Below are 12,500 nucleotides of genomic sequence, written 5' to 3'. Positions count from 1 at the left end.
CACACACACAAACATCATAGACAGGGAAAAATCCAGAACGATCTAATAAAGGTCACTACCAAACTTTTCTCAATTGATTCTATAGTACTTTTCCGCGTAGAATCCATTTCTGCTTGGGACATTTTTATATCGCGCATAGTTAATGAGATAATTTGCATATTTGAATACATTAGGGCAATTCCATATCAGTTGGAACAGGTCCGACACCATGGTCCTCAGTTTTTCCTGATTTTTGGTCCAAATGTTCCTCCATGTCTCATTAGAAGAAAACCAAAATGTTAGCTGCGTATCTTGTTTAGTTTCTGAGATATGGCTCTTCAAATGTGGTTAGACGTGTCCTAAAAAAAAGGCTGAAAATTCCTGTATTTAATGAGCACCACTTTTTTTTAAACCCCTCTCCTCTCTTAAGGCTACCATATTATTTTCTAAAAATTTGAACACTGGGGCAGTACCCTGTGTTGTTGTCCAAAATCACAAAGGAATTACAGTCCTTCCCACCATTGGAGACTTAGGGCCCGTCCCATTTCAGCCCCTAGCCCTAGATTTGAACCCTTTCCCTAGATTTTGCGCGTTCCCGCGGGGGGGTAGGGTGTCCCAATACCTTAGGGAGAATGGAGAAGTGTCTATCCACCCCTAAAAATGCCCCTTGGCCGCAAGTCAGCTTTGGACCAGACTTGCGGCCAAGGGGGTATCCCATGATGCTTTTCGAACTCAGCCAGCGGCAGTTTTTTCGGAACAAGATGGCGGACGCCGGTGGAAACGAAGTTTACAAATGTAAGTATATATTCGCAAATAAGTATGTAAAAATTCTGAAATGTGTCGGAATGTGTTAGTTAAATGTATATGAAATGGACTTTTAAGTTCATTGTTTAGAAATCACTGTTTGACGACGATCGTAAATATGTCGAGAGCTTCGCAAGAGTCTACCCATTAGCTAGCTGCTACCTGCTACACTGACAGGCAGGGGGGTGTGTCCCGTTGACAGATGTTTCGTGCTTATCCATGCTTCAAATATTCGTGATAACAATGTTTAATGAGCACATAAACCTTAGGTGCATTCACAATAGCAAACATAGGTGGATGTTTACAAACATTTTCCCGTTAGCACTGAGTTTTGGGCGACCGTCTTCAAACAATCGCAAACAGTCTGAGGGTAGGTCTCCGCGAAGTTATAACGTTACAGAAAAGTAGCCAGGCTGTTTGATTTGTGGCCATGGTCATTGACAGATTATTTTGACTGTTCATTTGTTATTTATATTCATATATTGTTATTGTTTAGTGAAACTGGACGTGAGTTTGACGAACGCAACGATGCAATTTAGGTTACCGTTATGAATGGAATGTTAACAACACCGACCAAATCATTCAAATTGAACTGCTCAAAGATAACATGTTCATCACGAGCGTTCGTCACTGTTTGCCACATTTTAATGCACCACTGAGTTACACGTTCAGATTCAGAAGCGAAAACTCGCGAAAGTTACAAAGTTGTAAAGAACGTGGAGTGCACTAGCTACATGTTTGCGACGCATGACACATAAGTAGCCTATCAGATAGACAGATAGATAGATCATATTCAGCATTAAAGAAAAGTCAGTTGTAATGCAATTGTCACCGGGTTTCTTTTCAGGGACTCCAGAGAAGACCTTTGGCCTCATCCGCTTTAGGGCAGCAAATGATGCCAAATTTCTTAAAACAAAATTTGCCACCAAAAGCCTGTGGGAGTGAGTGACCAGACTGTACAAGTCATATCTGATAATGCTATTGACCCCAGCTACATGTCCATAGTAATTTCACTGTATTTTCACAGGCAAGCAGTGAAAGAGCTGGGCCTGGAGGGTCAAATTACCCACAAGCAGATCAGCAAGAAGTGGGAGAATTTAAAGAAGCGTTATAAGGTAATTATTTGCATATCTGTTTCATGTCTTTATCCCGTAACCTACAACTCCTTTTACATTAATACATTTCACTCTCTGTCTTACACACATCCTCCTCTCTCTCTGTGTGTGTGTGTGTGTGTGTGTGTGTGTGTGTGTGTGTTTGGTTGTTATTGTAGGACCTGAGGGATCCCAGGACGGGCTCTGGCACAGACCATGGGGAAAAGACGCTGTCAAATTGGCCATATTATGCAGAGATGCATGCTGTTTTGGGGGGAAGGCCTGCAGTTGACCCCCCAGTCATTGTGGCTTCCTTCAGGCCGGCTGAGGAGGACCCCACAGCCTTATTAATGGTACGGTAGATCAAGTAGGAATTATTTTCCAAACTAGCCAATAACTTTGCAATATGACCTCAGAATTGTTATTGTCTCCAACAGGCCATTGTCACACCAACTTATGAACCCCTCAGGGAGGACTTACCTGAGTCAGCCTCGGCCTCAGTCTCTTCCACCAGTCCTCCCACTACACCTTCCACTACCCTACCCGCAACTCCAGTCTCAGCCTCTTCCACCAATCCTCCCACTACACCATCCACTACCTCTTCCACCAATTCAGATACGCCATCTAACACCCTCCCCGCTACTCCAACACCATCACCAAGGAAGAGGAAGGGGAGTGCCGTCCAGCAAATGCTGGACTTTTTGCAATCTGAATCAGCTAAGGAGCAGAGAAGGCACACTGAATCAGAGGAGAAAACCGAAAGGTTTTTGAAACTATTTGAAAAACTTGTGGACAAAATCTGAGACTGGTTACCAGGCATTGCCATGTTGTTTTGACTGTTCATTTGTTATTTAAATTGTTTGTTTGTTAATTATATTGATATATTTTTATGGTTCTGTTATTTATGTTCTGTGTTTTGTTATTTTTTAAATAAACCTTTTCTAGCAAGTATGTGGCTATGGTTTTCACCAATCATACAATTACAGTAATGTGTAGATCATAAAAGAAACTAACATGTTCTAGAAATAATATGAAAGAGTTTTGGAGAATTATTTCCAACTGGCCAAGAAGTAATGGATCCAGGGAAGTGGTATAAACAAACAAGGATATACTACACTGAGCTTAACATTAGATTTACAAGGAAAAGTTAAGTCATGTAGTAGAAAAGTAGAGACTGCACTCAGGGGCTGAAATGTTTTCAAAACTGTATTCAAAGTGCAGAGAGAGCACTAGGCCTACAGGCCATAACAAACAACACAAAATGAAATATCAAATGTACCATATGTACAAAAAATAGCAAATAACAAATAGCACAAAAATAGCATAGATCTTTTATAATATATTCAATTTTCAATGGCTTGCACGTTGATCAATGCTGCAAGCCTGTCCCTTGTTGCATTCCCTGGTCTCTCGTGCACCTGAGGAGCTTCTTGGAGGGGAGGTTCCGGGTCCAGGATGTCCAGTGCCGCATCATTATCAGGTTCCAGGACATCTCCGTTGTCCAGGCAGACATTGTGCAGGAAGGCACATGATGCAACCACCTGGGGCGCAAATGAAGGTCTGACCTCCAAAGCTCTGAACAGGGTTGACCTCCAGCGAGTCTTCATCACCCCAAATGCTCTCTCCACAACAGAACGGGCCCTTGACTGATGGTAGTTAAACTTCCTTTGCATCTGGCAATTTACAGGTTCTCTGTAAGGAGTGATTAGAGAGATCGGTGTCTCCAAACAAGGATATCCGCCATCTCCCAGGATGAAGTATCCATTAGGCGGGTACCTTCTAGCAAGGTAAAATGAACTGTTTTTTAAAATCCGGGTGTCATGGACCGAACCTGGATAGCCCACAAAAACGTCCAGGAATTTTCCAGTATAGTCACAAATGGCTTGCATGTTGACAGAATAAAAGCCCTTGTAATTTAAATAGTCCAGCCGATGGAGTGCTGGAGGCTTGATCCGTACATGACACCCGTCAATGGCCCCTACCGCTTTGTTCAGGGCTGGTGTCCCAGCAAGCTGGGCAAATCCATTGCCCACAGCGTCCATGTCTGTAGGCTTTGGGAAACTGATGGCTCTATGAAGGTTGTCCCAAATGAACTGTGCCACCCTATGCACAATTCTGTGGATGGTGGATTTGGGCACGCTAAAGACACGAGACACCACACGGTAGGAAAGACCATGGGCAAGCCAGTATACGTAGATTAAAACTTCATATTCGTGGCCCCAACCATGGTCCTGCTCCCTCCTCATCAGACGCTGAAGGGAATGCATGGCTTGCCTCGAAAGTCTGAAGTCCTGTCTGGTGTCCAAATCCACATTACACCACAGGCGCAGGATCGGCACATCAAAGTTGATACTACAGTATGTCACTGGGCGGTCACTCTGGAAAACAATGAACAAAAACCAACATTGTTGCATGAGTCATGATCCAACAACACCAGTGTGATCATCATTAGCAGTGCATTGTAGATTCAGAGTGGGTTATAGTTCTACAACGACTGGTCAGACATTCATGACACCTAATTGTTTTGAGTTGCAGTTACAAAACCCAACTACTTAAATATATTAGATAGGCCTACATCAGTTAGCAAATTAGGCAAGTTCTAGACTAGACAGAACACAAAAAACTAGATTTGTTTACCCATAGCAACAACGGTTGCTATGCTTTGCTGATTTAACGTGTTGTGAACGGTGCAGACAACTGATGGGATATAGTTCTACAACGAGTGGACACCTAAATGTTCTGAGTTGCAGTTACAAAACCCAACTACTTAAAAATATCAGATACATCAGTTAGCAAATTAGGCAAGTTCTAGATCTAGTTGTAGACAGAGCCCAGAAAACTAGTTTTGTTTACCCATAGCAACAACGGTTGCTATGCGTTGCTGATTTGACGTCTTTTAGGTCTATGCAGACAGCTGATGAGACAGCTGATTAACAAAATATTACACTTACATTGCTGGCTGTGACGTGACTTAAGCATACAGCAAACTCATGTCAAATGTGTCATTTTAATGTATGTTTCTGTCCCACCAAAACATTGGTTTTAGTAGTTAGGCTACTAGTTTAAGCTAGTTGGTGGCTGAATTGAGCAAAGCGCCACATAAACAAAACGACATACCTGAAACATCCCGACAACTGCAAGCATACGGCGAAGGCGTCTTCTGTTGCGTATGTTTCTTCTCCGTTGATTTGTCAAACGAAGACAAATCAACATAGCCCACACAACAGACAGGAGCTCCGCTGGACCCGGCATTTTCAGTATGAATGAAAATAGTAATTCTTCTGTATGGTGTTATTGCCGTTTACAGGCAATGTGTAATAGCGCCATCTACTGGACTGGGATGAAATCAGACACGTTGATGTTGCGTGTGACGTAAAGAACACGTTCGCTGCGTCAATTTGCACACTAGTGGTGTCCCATTTCTTAGTGGAAAATCTTCACTTGCACTTCCCTCATTGAGGGGACTTTACTGTGGAGGGAACTCAAGCAAGGGTTCTCAGAGCAAGTGTGAGAAATGGGACGGGACCTTATTCATCGAAACAAACCCATATTTTTTTTTGAAAGCAATGAAAAAAAAGCCTGTTTTTGTTCTCTTATGGTCATGAATGCCTAGCACTCACATTTTTAAAACTCTGCATATATATAGTCCATGAGTAAGAAACATGTTGACAAAAAAAAAGAGATGTTTTTTTTTCTTATTTCGAGGCTATGAGCCTTCAAAGTTGGCCAAAATGGCGTTTTTCCTAAAAATGCCACTTTTATTGCCTTTTTCCAAGGACAAGATGAAATGCAAATCCAACATTTCTTTTTTTCTGCAATAGTGTGGCACTTTGTAGATCATGTGAATGTGGTAGATCTGACCTGTCCATTTTAATATCCCCACAGCACATGTCTGAAGCTAGAAAAAATGAAAAAATGTCTTGGCTGAAGGAGGTGTTGGTTTGATTTGTATGAACCTCTTAGAAGGACAATATGGGATGTAAACCCATTTTATCTTTTTGAGGGATCAGAATGCCATCCTGTAAACAGGATAAAAATGTTATATCCCATTTTTACTCTTTAGTGATCCCTTAAAATATGTCCAAAAGTTGACATAAATGGGGAAAAAAAGGCGACTAAATTGAGGGGCTTAAATGGCCAAGTGGATCAAGTCACAGGGCTAAAAATGAAATATAAGACAGAAGAGATACTGAGGGAGAACACTGTTAAATGTATAATCCCTGCTATGATGGCCTTTGAACCCACTGTGTCCCTAACTGAGGTTCATTCTCATTAAACAAATTTCTTCTGCATGAAGCATATTGTCTCCTGGTTGCTGTTGGAGTTACCGTTGGATGCAGCATGCATTGTGATTTGTTCTAATGGTATCCCTGGACAGTTAACCTGAGATCCACTTAGATAAACATAAGCCTAGGACCAGTGAAAATCCTACACTTTTTGGTCATCCATATCCATCCATAAGTTAAATTAATAATATTTTTTTATGTCACACAAAGTGGGTACCGATCAACTCCAAATGGTCTGAAACATACTCCTACACAATATCTCAAACCATGATTTTGGCCTCAACACTTAAAGTTTTTTGTTTTTTTTCCCATTCATTTCAATGGGAAATAGTTTTTTGCGAACAACTATTGAACGGAAGGTCGTAGACTCAATCTGATTTGCTCCATCAGACATAATTCGCCCATGAGGATCAAGCAAGAAGTGAATGTTTATTTCTATGACCTTCCGTTCTCTAGATATAGCCTTTTTAAAGTTTATTTCCTGTTTTAAACCAACTTCCGGTTATCACAGGATATTAGGGACACAGTGGGTTCAAAGGCCATCGTAACAGGGTTAAACATTTCACAGTATTCTCCCTCAGTTTCTCATCTGTCTTATATTACATTTTTAACCTTGTGTGACTTGATCCACTTGGCCATTTAAGCCCCTCAATTTAGTTGCCTTTTTCATTTTTGACAACTTTTGGACATATTTTAAGGGATCACTAAAGAGTAGAAATGGGATACAACATTTTTATCCTATTTACAAGATGCCATTCTGATCCCTCAAACAGAAAAAATGGGTTTACACCCCATATTGTCCTTCTAAGAGGTTCATACAAATCAAACCAACACCTCCTTCAGCCAAGACTATTTTTCATTTTTTCTAACTTCAGACATGTGCTGTGGGGATATTAGAATGGACAGGTCGGATCTACCACATTCACATGGTCTACGAAGTGCCACACTATTGCAGAAAAAAAGAAATGTTGGATTTGCATTTCATCTTGTCCTTGGAAAAAGGCAATAAAGTGGCATTTTTAGGAAAAAACGCCATTTTGGCCAACTTTGAAGGCTCATAGCCTCGAAATAAGAAAAAAAAACAGCTCAATTTTTTGTTCTCTTGTTCTCTTACTCATGGACTATAAATATGTAGAGTTTTAAAAATGTGAGTGCTAGGCATTCATGACCATAAGAGAACAAAAACAGGTTTTTTTTTCATTGCTTTCAAAAAAAATATGGATAAGTCTCCAATGGTGGGAAGGACTGTAATTCCTTTGTGATTTTGGACAACAACACAGGGTACTGCCCCAGTGTTCAAATTTTTAGAAAATAATATGGTAGCCTTAAGAGAGGAGAGGGGTTTAAAAAAAAGTGGTGCTCATTAAATACATGAATTTTCAGCCTTTTTTTAGGACACGTCTAACCATATTTGAAGAGCCATATCTCAGAAACTAAACAAGATACCCAGCTAAAATTTTGTTTTTCTTCCAATGAGACATGGAGGAACATTTGGACCAAAAATCAGGAAAAACTGAGGACCATGGTGTCGGACCTGTTCCAACTGATATGGAATTTCCCTAATGTATTCAAATATGCAAATTATCTCATTAACTATGCGTGATATAAAAATGTCCCAAGCAGAAATGGATTCTACGCGGAAAAGTACTATAGAATCAATTGAGAAAAGTTTGGTAGTGACCTTTATTAGATCGTTCTGGATTTTTCCCTGTCTATCAACACACACACACAAATATCAACATCAACACACACACACAAATATAAACATCAACACACACACACACACACACACACACATTAATACAAACACCAACACAAACATAAACACACACAATAATACAAACACTAACACCAACACAAATACAAACACACACACACACACACACATAGGGTCCACAGCATGACAGTATTCATTAGGGATGTATAGGGTCCATAGCATGACAGTATTCATTAGGCATGTATAGGGTCCATAGCATGACAGTATTCATTAGGCATGTATAGGGTCCATAGCATGACAGTATTCATTAGGCATGTATAGGGTCCATAACATGACAGTATTCATTAGGCATGTATAGGGTCCATAGCATGACAGTATTCATTAGGGATGTATAGGTTACTAAGTTCCTAGTTACCGTGGCAGTATGCAAGGCCAAAGTAGAAATGTATAGGTTACTAAGTTCCTAGTTATTCATTAGGCATGTATAAGTTACTAAGTTCCTAGTTACCGTGGCAGTATGCAAGGCCAAAGTAGAAGTGTTCCACGAGGTTTGTGTATAGGGTCCATAGGATGACAGTATTCATTAGGGATGTATAGGGTCCATAGCATGACAGTATTCATTAGGCATGTATAGGGTCCATAGCATGACAGTATTCATTAGGCATGTATAGGTTACTAAGGTTACCGTGGCAGTATGCAAGGCCAAAGTAGAAATGTATAGGTTACTAAGTTCCTAGTTATTCATTAGGCATGTATAGGTTACTAAGGTTACCGTTACCGTGGCAGTATGCAAGGCCAAAGTAGAAATGTTCCACGAGGTTTGTGTATAGGGTCCATAGGATGACAGTATTCATTAGGCATGTATAGGTTACTAAGGTTACCGTTACCGTGGCAGTATGCAAGGCCAAAGTAGAAATGTTCCACGAGGTTTGTGTATAGGGTCCATAGCATGACAGTATTCATTAGGCATGTATAGGTTACTAAGGTTACCGTTACCGTGGCAGTATGCGAGGCCAAAGTAGAAGTGTTCCACGAGGTTACTAAGTTCCTAGTTATTCACAAGGTTTGTGTATAGGGTCCATAGCATGACAGTATTCATTAGGCATGTATAGGGTCCATAGCATGACAGTATTCATTAGGCATGTACAGGGTCCATAGCATGACAGTATTCATTAGGCATGTACAGGGTCCATAGCATGACAGTATTCATTAGGGATGTATAGGGTCCATAGCATGACAGTATTCATTAGGGATGTATAGGGTCCATAGCATGACAGTATTCATTAGGGATGTATACTGTAGGGTCCATAACATGACAGTATTCATTAGGCATGTATAGGTTACTAAGGTTACTGTTACCGTGGCAGTATGCAAGGCCAAAGTAGAAATGTGTAGGTTACTAAGTTCCTAGTTATTCATTAGGCATGTATAGGTTACTAAGGTTACCGTTACCGTGGCAGTATGCGAGGCCAAAGTAGAAGTGTATAGGTTACTAAGGTTACCGTTACCGTGGCAGTATGCGAGGCCAAAGTAGAAGTGCTCCACGAGGTTGGTGTATAGGGTCCATAGCATGACAGTATTCATTAGGCATGTATAGGTTACTAAGGTTACCGTTACCGTGGCAGTATGCGAGGCCAAAGTAGAAATGTATAGGTTACTAAGGTTACCGTTACCGTGGCAGTATGCGAGGCCAAAGTAGAAATGTATAGGTTACTAAGGTTACCGTTACCGTGGCAGTATGCGAGGCCAAAGTAGAAATGTATAGGTTACTAAGGTTACCGTTACCGTGGCAGTATGCGAGGCCAAAGTAGAAATGTATAGGTTACTAAGGTTACGGTTACCGTGGCAGTATGCGAGGCCAAAGTAGAAATGTATAGGTTACTAAGGTTACCGTTACCGTGGCAGTATGCGAGGCCAAAGTAGAAATGTATAGGTTACTAAGGTTACCGTTACCGTGGCAGTATGCGAGGCCAAAGTAGAAGTGCTCCACGAGGTTGGTGTATAGGGTCCATAGCATGACAGTATTCATTAGGCATGTACAGTATAGGTTACTAAGGTTACCGTTACCGTGGCAGTATGCGAGGCCAAAGTAGAAGTGTTCCACGAGGTTGGTGTATAGGGTCCATAGCATGACAGTATTCATTAGGGCTGTATAGGTTACTAAGTTCCTAGTTATGCATTAGGCATGTACAGTATAGGTTACTAAGGTTACCGTTACCGTGGCAGTATGCGAGGCCAAAGTAGAAGTGCTCCACGAGGTTGGTGTGGGCGATGATCATGTCGAAGACGTCGCCAGCTTTGGACTTGACGTCGCACTTGACCATGATGCACTGCCCGCTGGGCATGAACACCCGCAGGTCCCGCTGGGTCGCCCCCGACTTGCCCTTCTTCGACTGCTGGGGGGGGTATTAATAATAATAATCATAATCATAATAATAACAATAATAATAACAATAATACATTTTATTTAAAGGTGCCTTTCTTTTTTTTTCCAAGTATATTTTTTTGGCTTTTTTGCCTTTATTTGTACAGGACAGTGAAGGGTGAGACAGGAAGTAAGTGGGAGAGAGAGATGGGGTGGGATCGGGAAATGACCGCAGGCCGGACTTGAACCTGGGTCCCCGTGTGGGCACTTGGACCCGTGTGGTATGAGCGCTGTAGCCTACTGTGCCACAGCGCTCCCCCTAAAGGTGCCTTTCTTGGCACTCAAGGTCACCATACATACATACTGTACATACTGTACATACTGTACATAAAACATGCAATCAAATATGTATATATAATACATACTGTACATAAAACATGTGAAACACAACAATCAAATATGTATGTATAAAAAGCAGCAGAAAGGGGTAGAGGAATAGCATCAAATGGAATCAGCAGTTTTAAACAGATGTGTTTTGAGTTGTGATTTGAAATGGGGGAATGAATCAATGTTTCTGAGTTGGGGTGGTAGTGGATTCCAGAGACGGGGAGCAGAGCGGCTGAATGCTCTGCTCCACATGGTGGTGAGACGGGTGGTGGGGACAGGCAGGTGTATGGAGGAAGAGGATCTTAGAGAGCAGGAGGGAGTGGGAACATGGAGATCAGACAGACAGGTTGTGAATGGCCTTGAAAGTAAACAGGAGGACTTTAAATTGGATACGGAACTGAAGCGGGAGCCAGTGGAGCTGATGGAGGACAGGAGTGATGTGGTGAATGGAGGGGGTTTGGGTTATGATGCGGGCAGCTGAATTCTGGGTTATGATGCGGGCAGCTGAATTCTGGGTTATGATGCTGGCAGCTGAATTCTGGGTTATGATGCGGGCAGCTGAATTCTGGGTTATGATGCTGGCAGCTGAATTCTGGGTTATGATGTGGGCAGCTGAATTCTGGAGGAGTGATGTGGTGAATGGAGGGGATTCGGGTTATGATGCGGGCAGCTGAATTCTGGACTAGTTGAAGTTCATGGAGGGATTTGTGAGGGAGGCCGAAAAGGAGAGAGTTGCAGTAATCCAGACAGGAAGTGACGAGACTGTGGACAAGGATGGAGGCAGTGTGGGGGTTAGGGAGGGACGGAGGCGATTGATGTTACGTAGGTGGAAATAAGCAGACCGAGTGATGTTATTGATGTGGGATTGAAAGGATAGTGTGCTGTCAAGGATGATAAAGATCTCCCTTAAATCTCCACACATCAGGACTCACCGAAACACAATCACCAATGAATCACAACTGCTCATTTCCTTTAAGAAACGACCAAGCAGCGATGACTAAACAGTTATTTAACAATATCACATTTGATTCAAAAGCATCATCCCCAAAGACTGCATCTGATCCAAAAGCATCATCCCCAAAGACTGCATCTGATCCCCAAAGACTGCATCTGATCCAAAAGCATTGAGTTTAAACCAGTGCCAGTGCCCTGCTCTGGGCTGCCATGCTGCCTTTTAGCCACGAGATGGCGCCACCACAGACTTTTTGTGCTGCAAAGCTGAAGGGATTATCTCTGCTGTCTCGCTGCTTTTGAGTGTTGCATTTAGAGGCTCTGTTGGGAAGCCACCTGATCGATTTGGCTTCATTCCAGCTGATCTCTCCTGGTGTCTACAGTACCTTCATCTCTAGTCCAGCTGTTCTGTCCTGGTGTCTACAGTACCTTCACCTCTAGTCCAGCTGTTCTGTCCTGGTGTCTACAGTACCTTCACCTCTAGTCCAGCTGTTCTGTCCTGGTGTCTACTGTACCTTCATCTCTAGTCCAGCTGTTCTGTCCTGGTGTCTACAGTACCTTCATCTCTAGTCCAGCTGTTCTGTCCTGGTGTCTACTGTACCTTCATCTCTAGTCCAGCTGTTCTCTCCTGGTGTCTACAGTACCTTCTTCTCTAGTCCAGCTGTTCTGTCCTGGTGTCTACAGTACCTTCATCTCTAGTCCAGCTGTTCTGTCCTGGTGTCTACAGTACCTTCACCTCTAGTCCAGCTGTTCTGTCCTGGTGTCTACAGTACCTTCACCTCTAGTCCAGCTGTTCTGTCCTGGTGTCTACCTTCATCTCTAGTCCAGCTGTTCTCTCCTGGTGTCTACTGTACCTTCATCTCTAGTCCAGCTGTTCTGTCCTGGTGTCTACAGTACCTTCACCTCTAGTCCAGCTG

At 42.3% G+C, this 12,500-nt stretch overlaps 3 protein-coding genes across 3 annotated transcripts in view; 1 reads left to right on the top strand and 2 right to left on the bottom strand.

Annotated features, from left to right (window-relative positions):
• The window catches only part of frmpd2 (FERM and PDZ domain containing 2), a 64,147-nt gene that overhangs the window by 29,483 nt on the left and 22,164 nt on the right, over nucleotides 1-12,500 (bottom strand). The window contains exon 9 of the mRNA XM_062533311.1: nucleotides 10,099-10,273. Within this exon, the coding sequence (XP_062389295.1) occupies nucleotides 10,099-10,273 (175 nt within the window). The remainder of the gene's footprint in view (nucleotides 1-10,098; nucleotides 10,274-12,500) is intronic.
• On the top strand, nucleotides 1,592-2,700 carry LOC134076009 (proteoglycan 4-like). The gene is made up of 4 exons (XM_062531028.1): nucleotides 1,592-1,724; nucleotides 1,811-1,898; nucleotides 2,057-2,230; nucleotides 2,315-2,700. Exons 1-4 carry the CDS (start codon nucleotides 1,603-1,605, stop codon nucleotides 2,678-2,680), a joined length of 750 nt encoding a protein of 249 aa, XP_062387012.1. The 5' UTR covers nucleotides 1,592-1,602; the 3' UTR covers nucleotides 2,681-2,700.
• Nucleotides 3,221-5,129, bottom strand: LOC134076307 (uncharacterized). The gene is made up of 2 exons (XM_062531291.1): nucleotides 4,995-5,129; nucleotides 3,221-4,255 (listed from the first exon to the last, which is right to left on the bottom strand). Exons 1-2 carry the CDS (start codon nucleotides 5,127-5,129, stop codon nucleotides 3,221-3,223), a joined length of 1,170 nt encoding a protein of 389 aa, XP_062387275.1.

Source organism: Sardina pilchardus, chromosome 3 (genome assembly GCF_963854185.1).
Source record: "Sardina pilchardus chromosome 3, fSarPil1.1, whole genome shotgun sequence".
Lineage (NCBI taxonomy): Eukaryota > Metazoa > Chordata > Actinopteri > Clupeiformes > Clupeidae > Sardina > Sardina pilchardus.
The sequence above is the reverse complement of the archived record's forward strand: the minus strand, read 5'-3'. Positions and strand labels throughout refer to the sequence as shown.

What these genes read in the sequence shown, in the direction of transcription:
- LOC134076009 (XM_062531028.1), top strand. Translation starts at nt 1,603, where the DNA reads ATGCAATTGTCACCGGGTTTCTTTTCAGGGACTCCAGAGAAGACCTTT. An exon ending in GCCACCAAAAGCCTGTGGGA is followed by an intron (nt 1,725 to 1,810) that starts GTGAGTGACCAG and finishes GTATTTTCACAG; the next exon opens with GCAAGCAGTGAAAGAGCTGG. An exon ending in ATTTAAAGAAGCGTTATAAG is followed by an intron (nt 1,899 to 2,056) that starts GTAATTATTTGC and finishes TTGTTATTGTAG; the next exon opens with GACCTGAGGGATCCCAGGAC.
- LOC134076307 (XM_062531291.1), bottom strand. Translation starts at nt 5,129, where the DNA reads ATGCCGGGTCCAGCGGAGCTCCTGTCTGTTGTGTGGGCTATGTTGATT. An exon ending in CAGTTGTCGGGATGTTTCAG is followed by an intron (nt 4,256 to 4,994) that starts GTATGTCGTTTT and finishes ATTGTTTTCCAG; the next exon opens with AGTGACCGCCCAGTGACATA.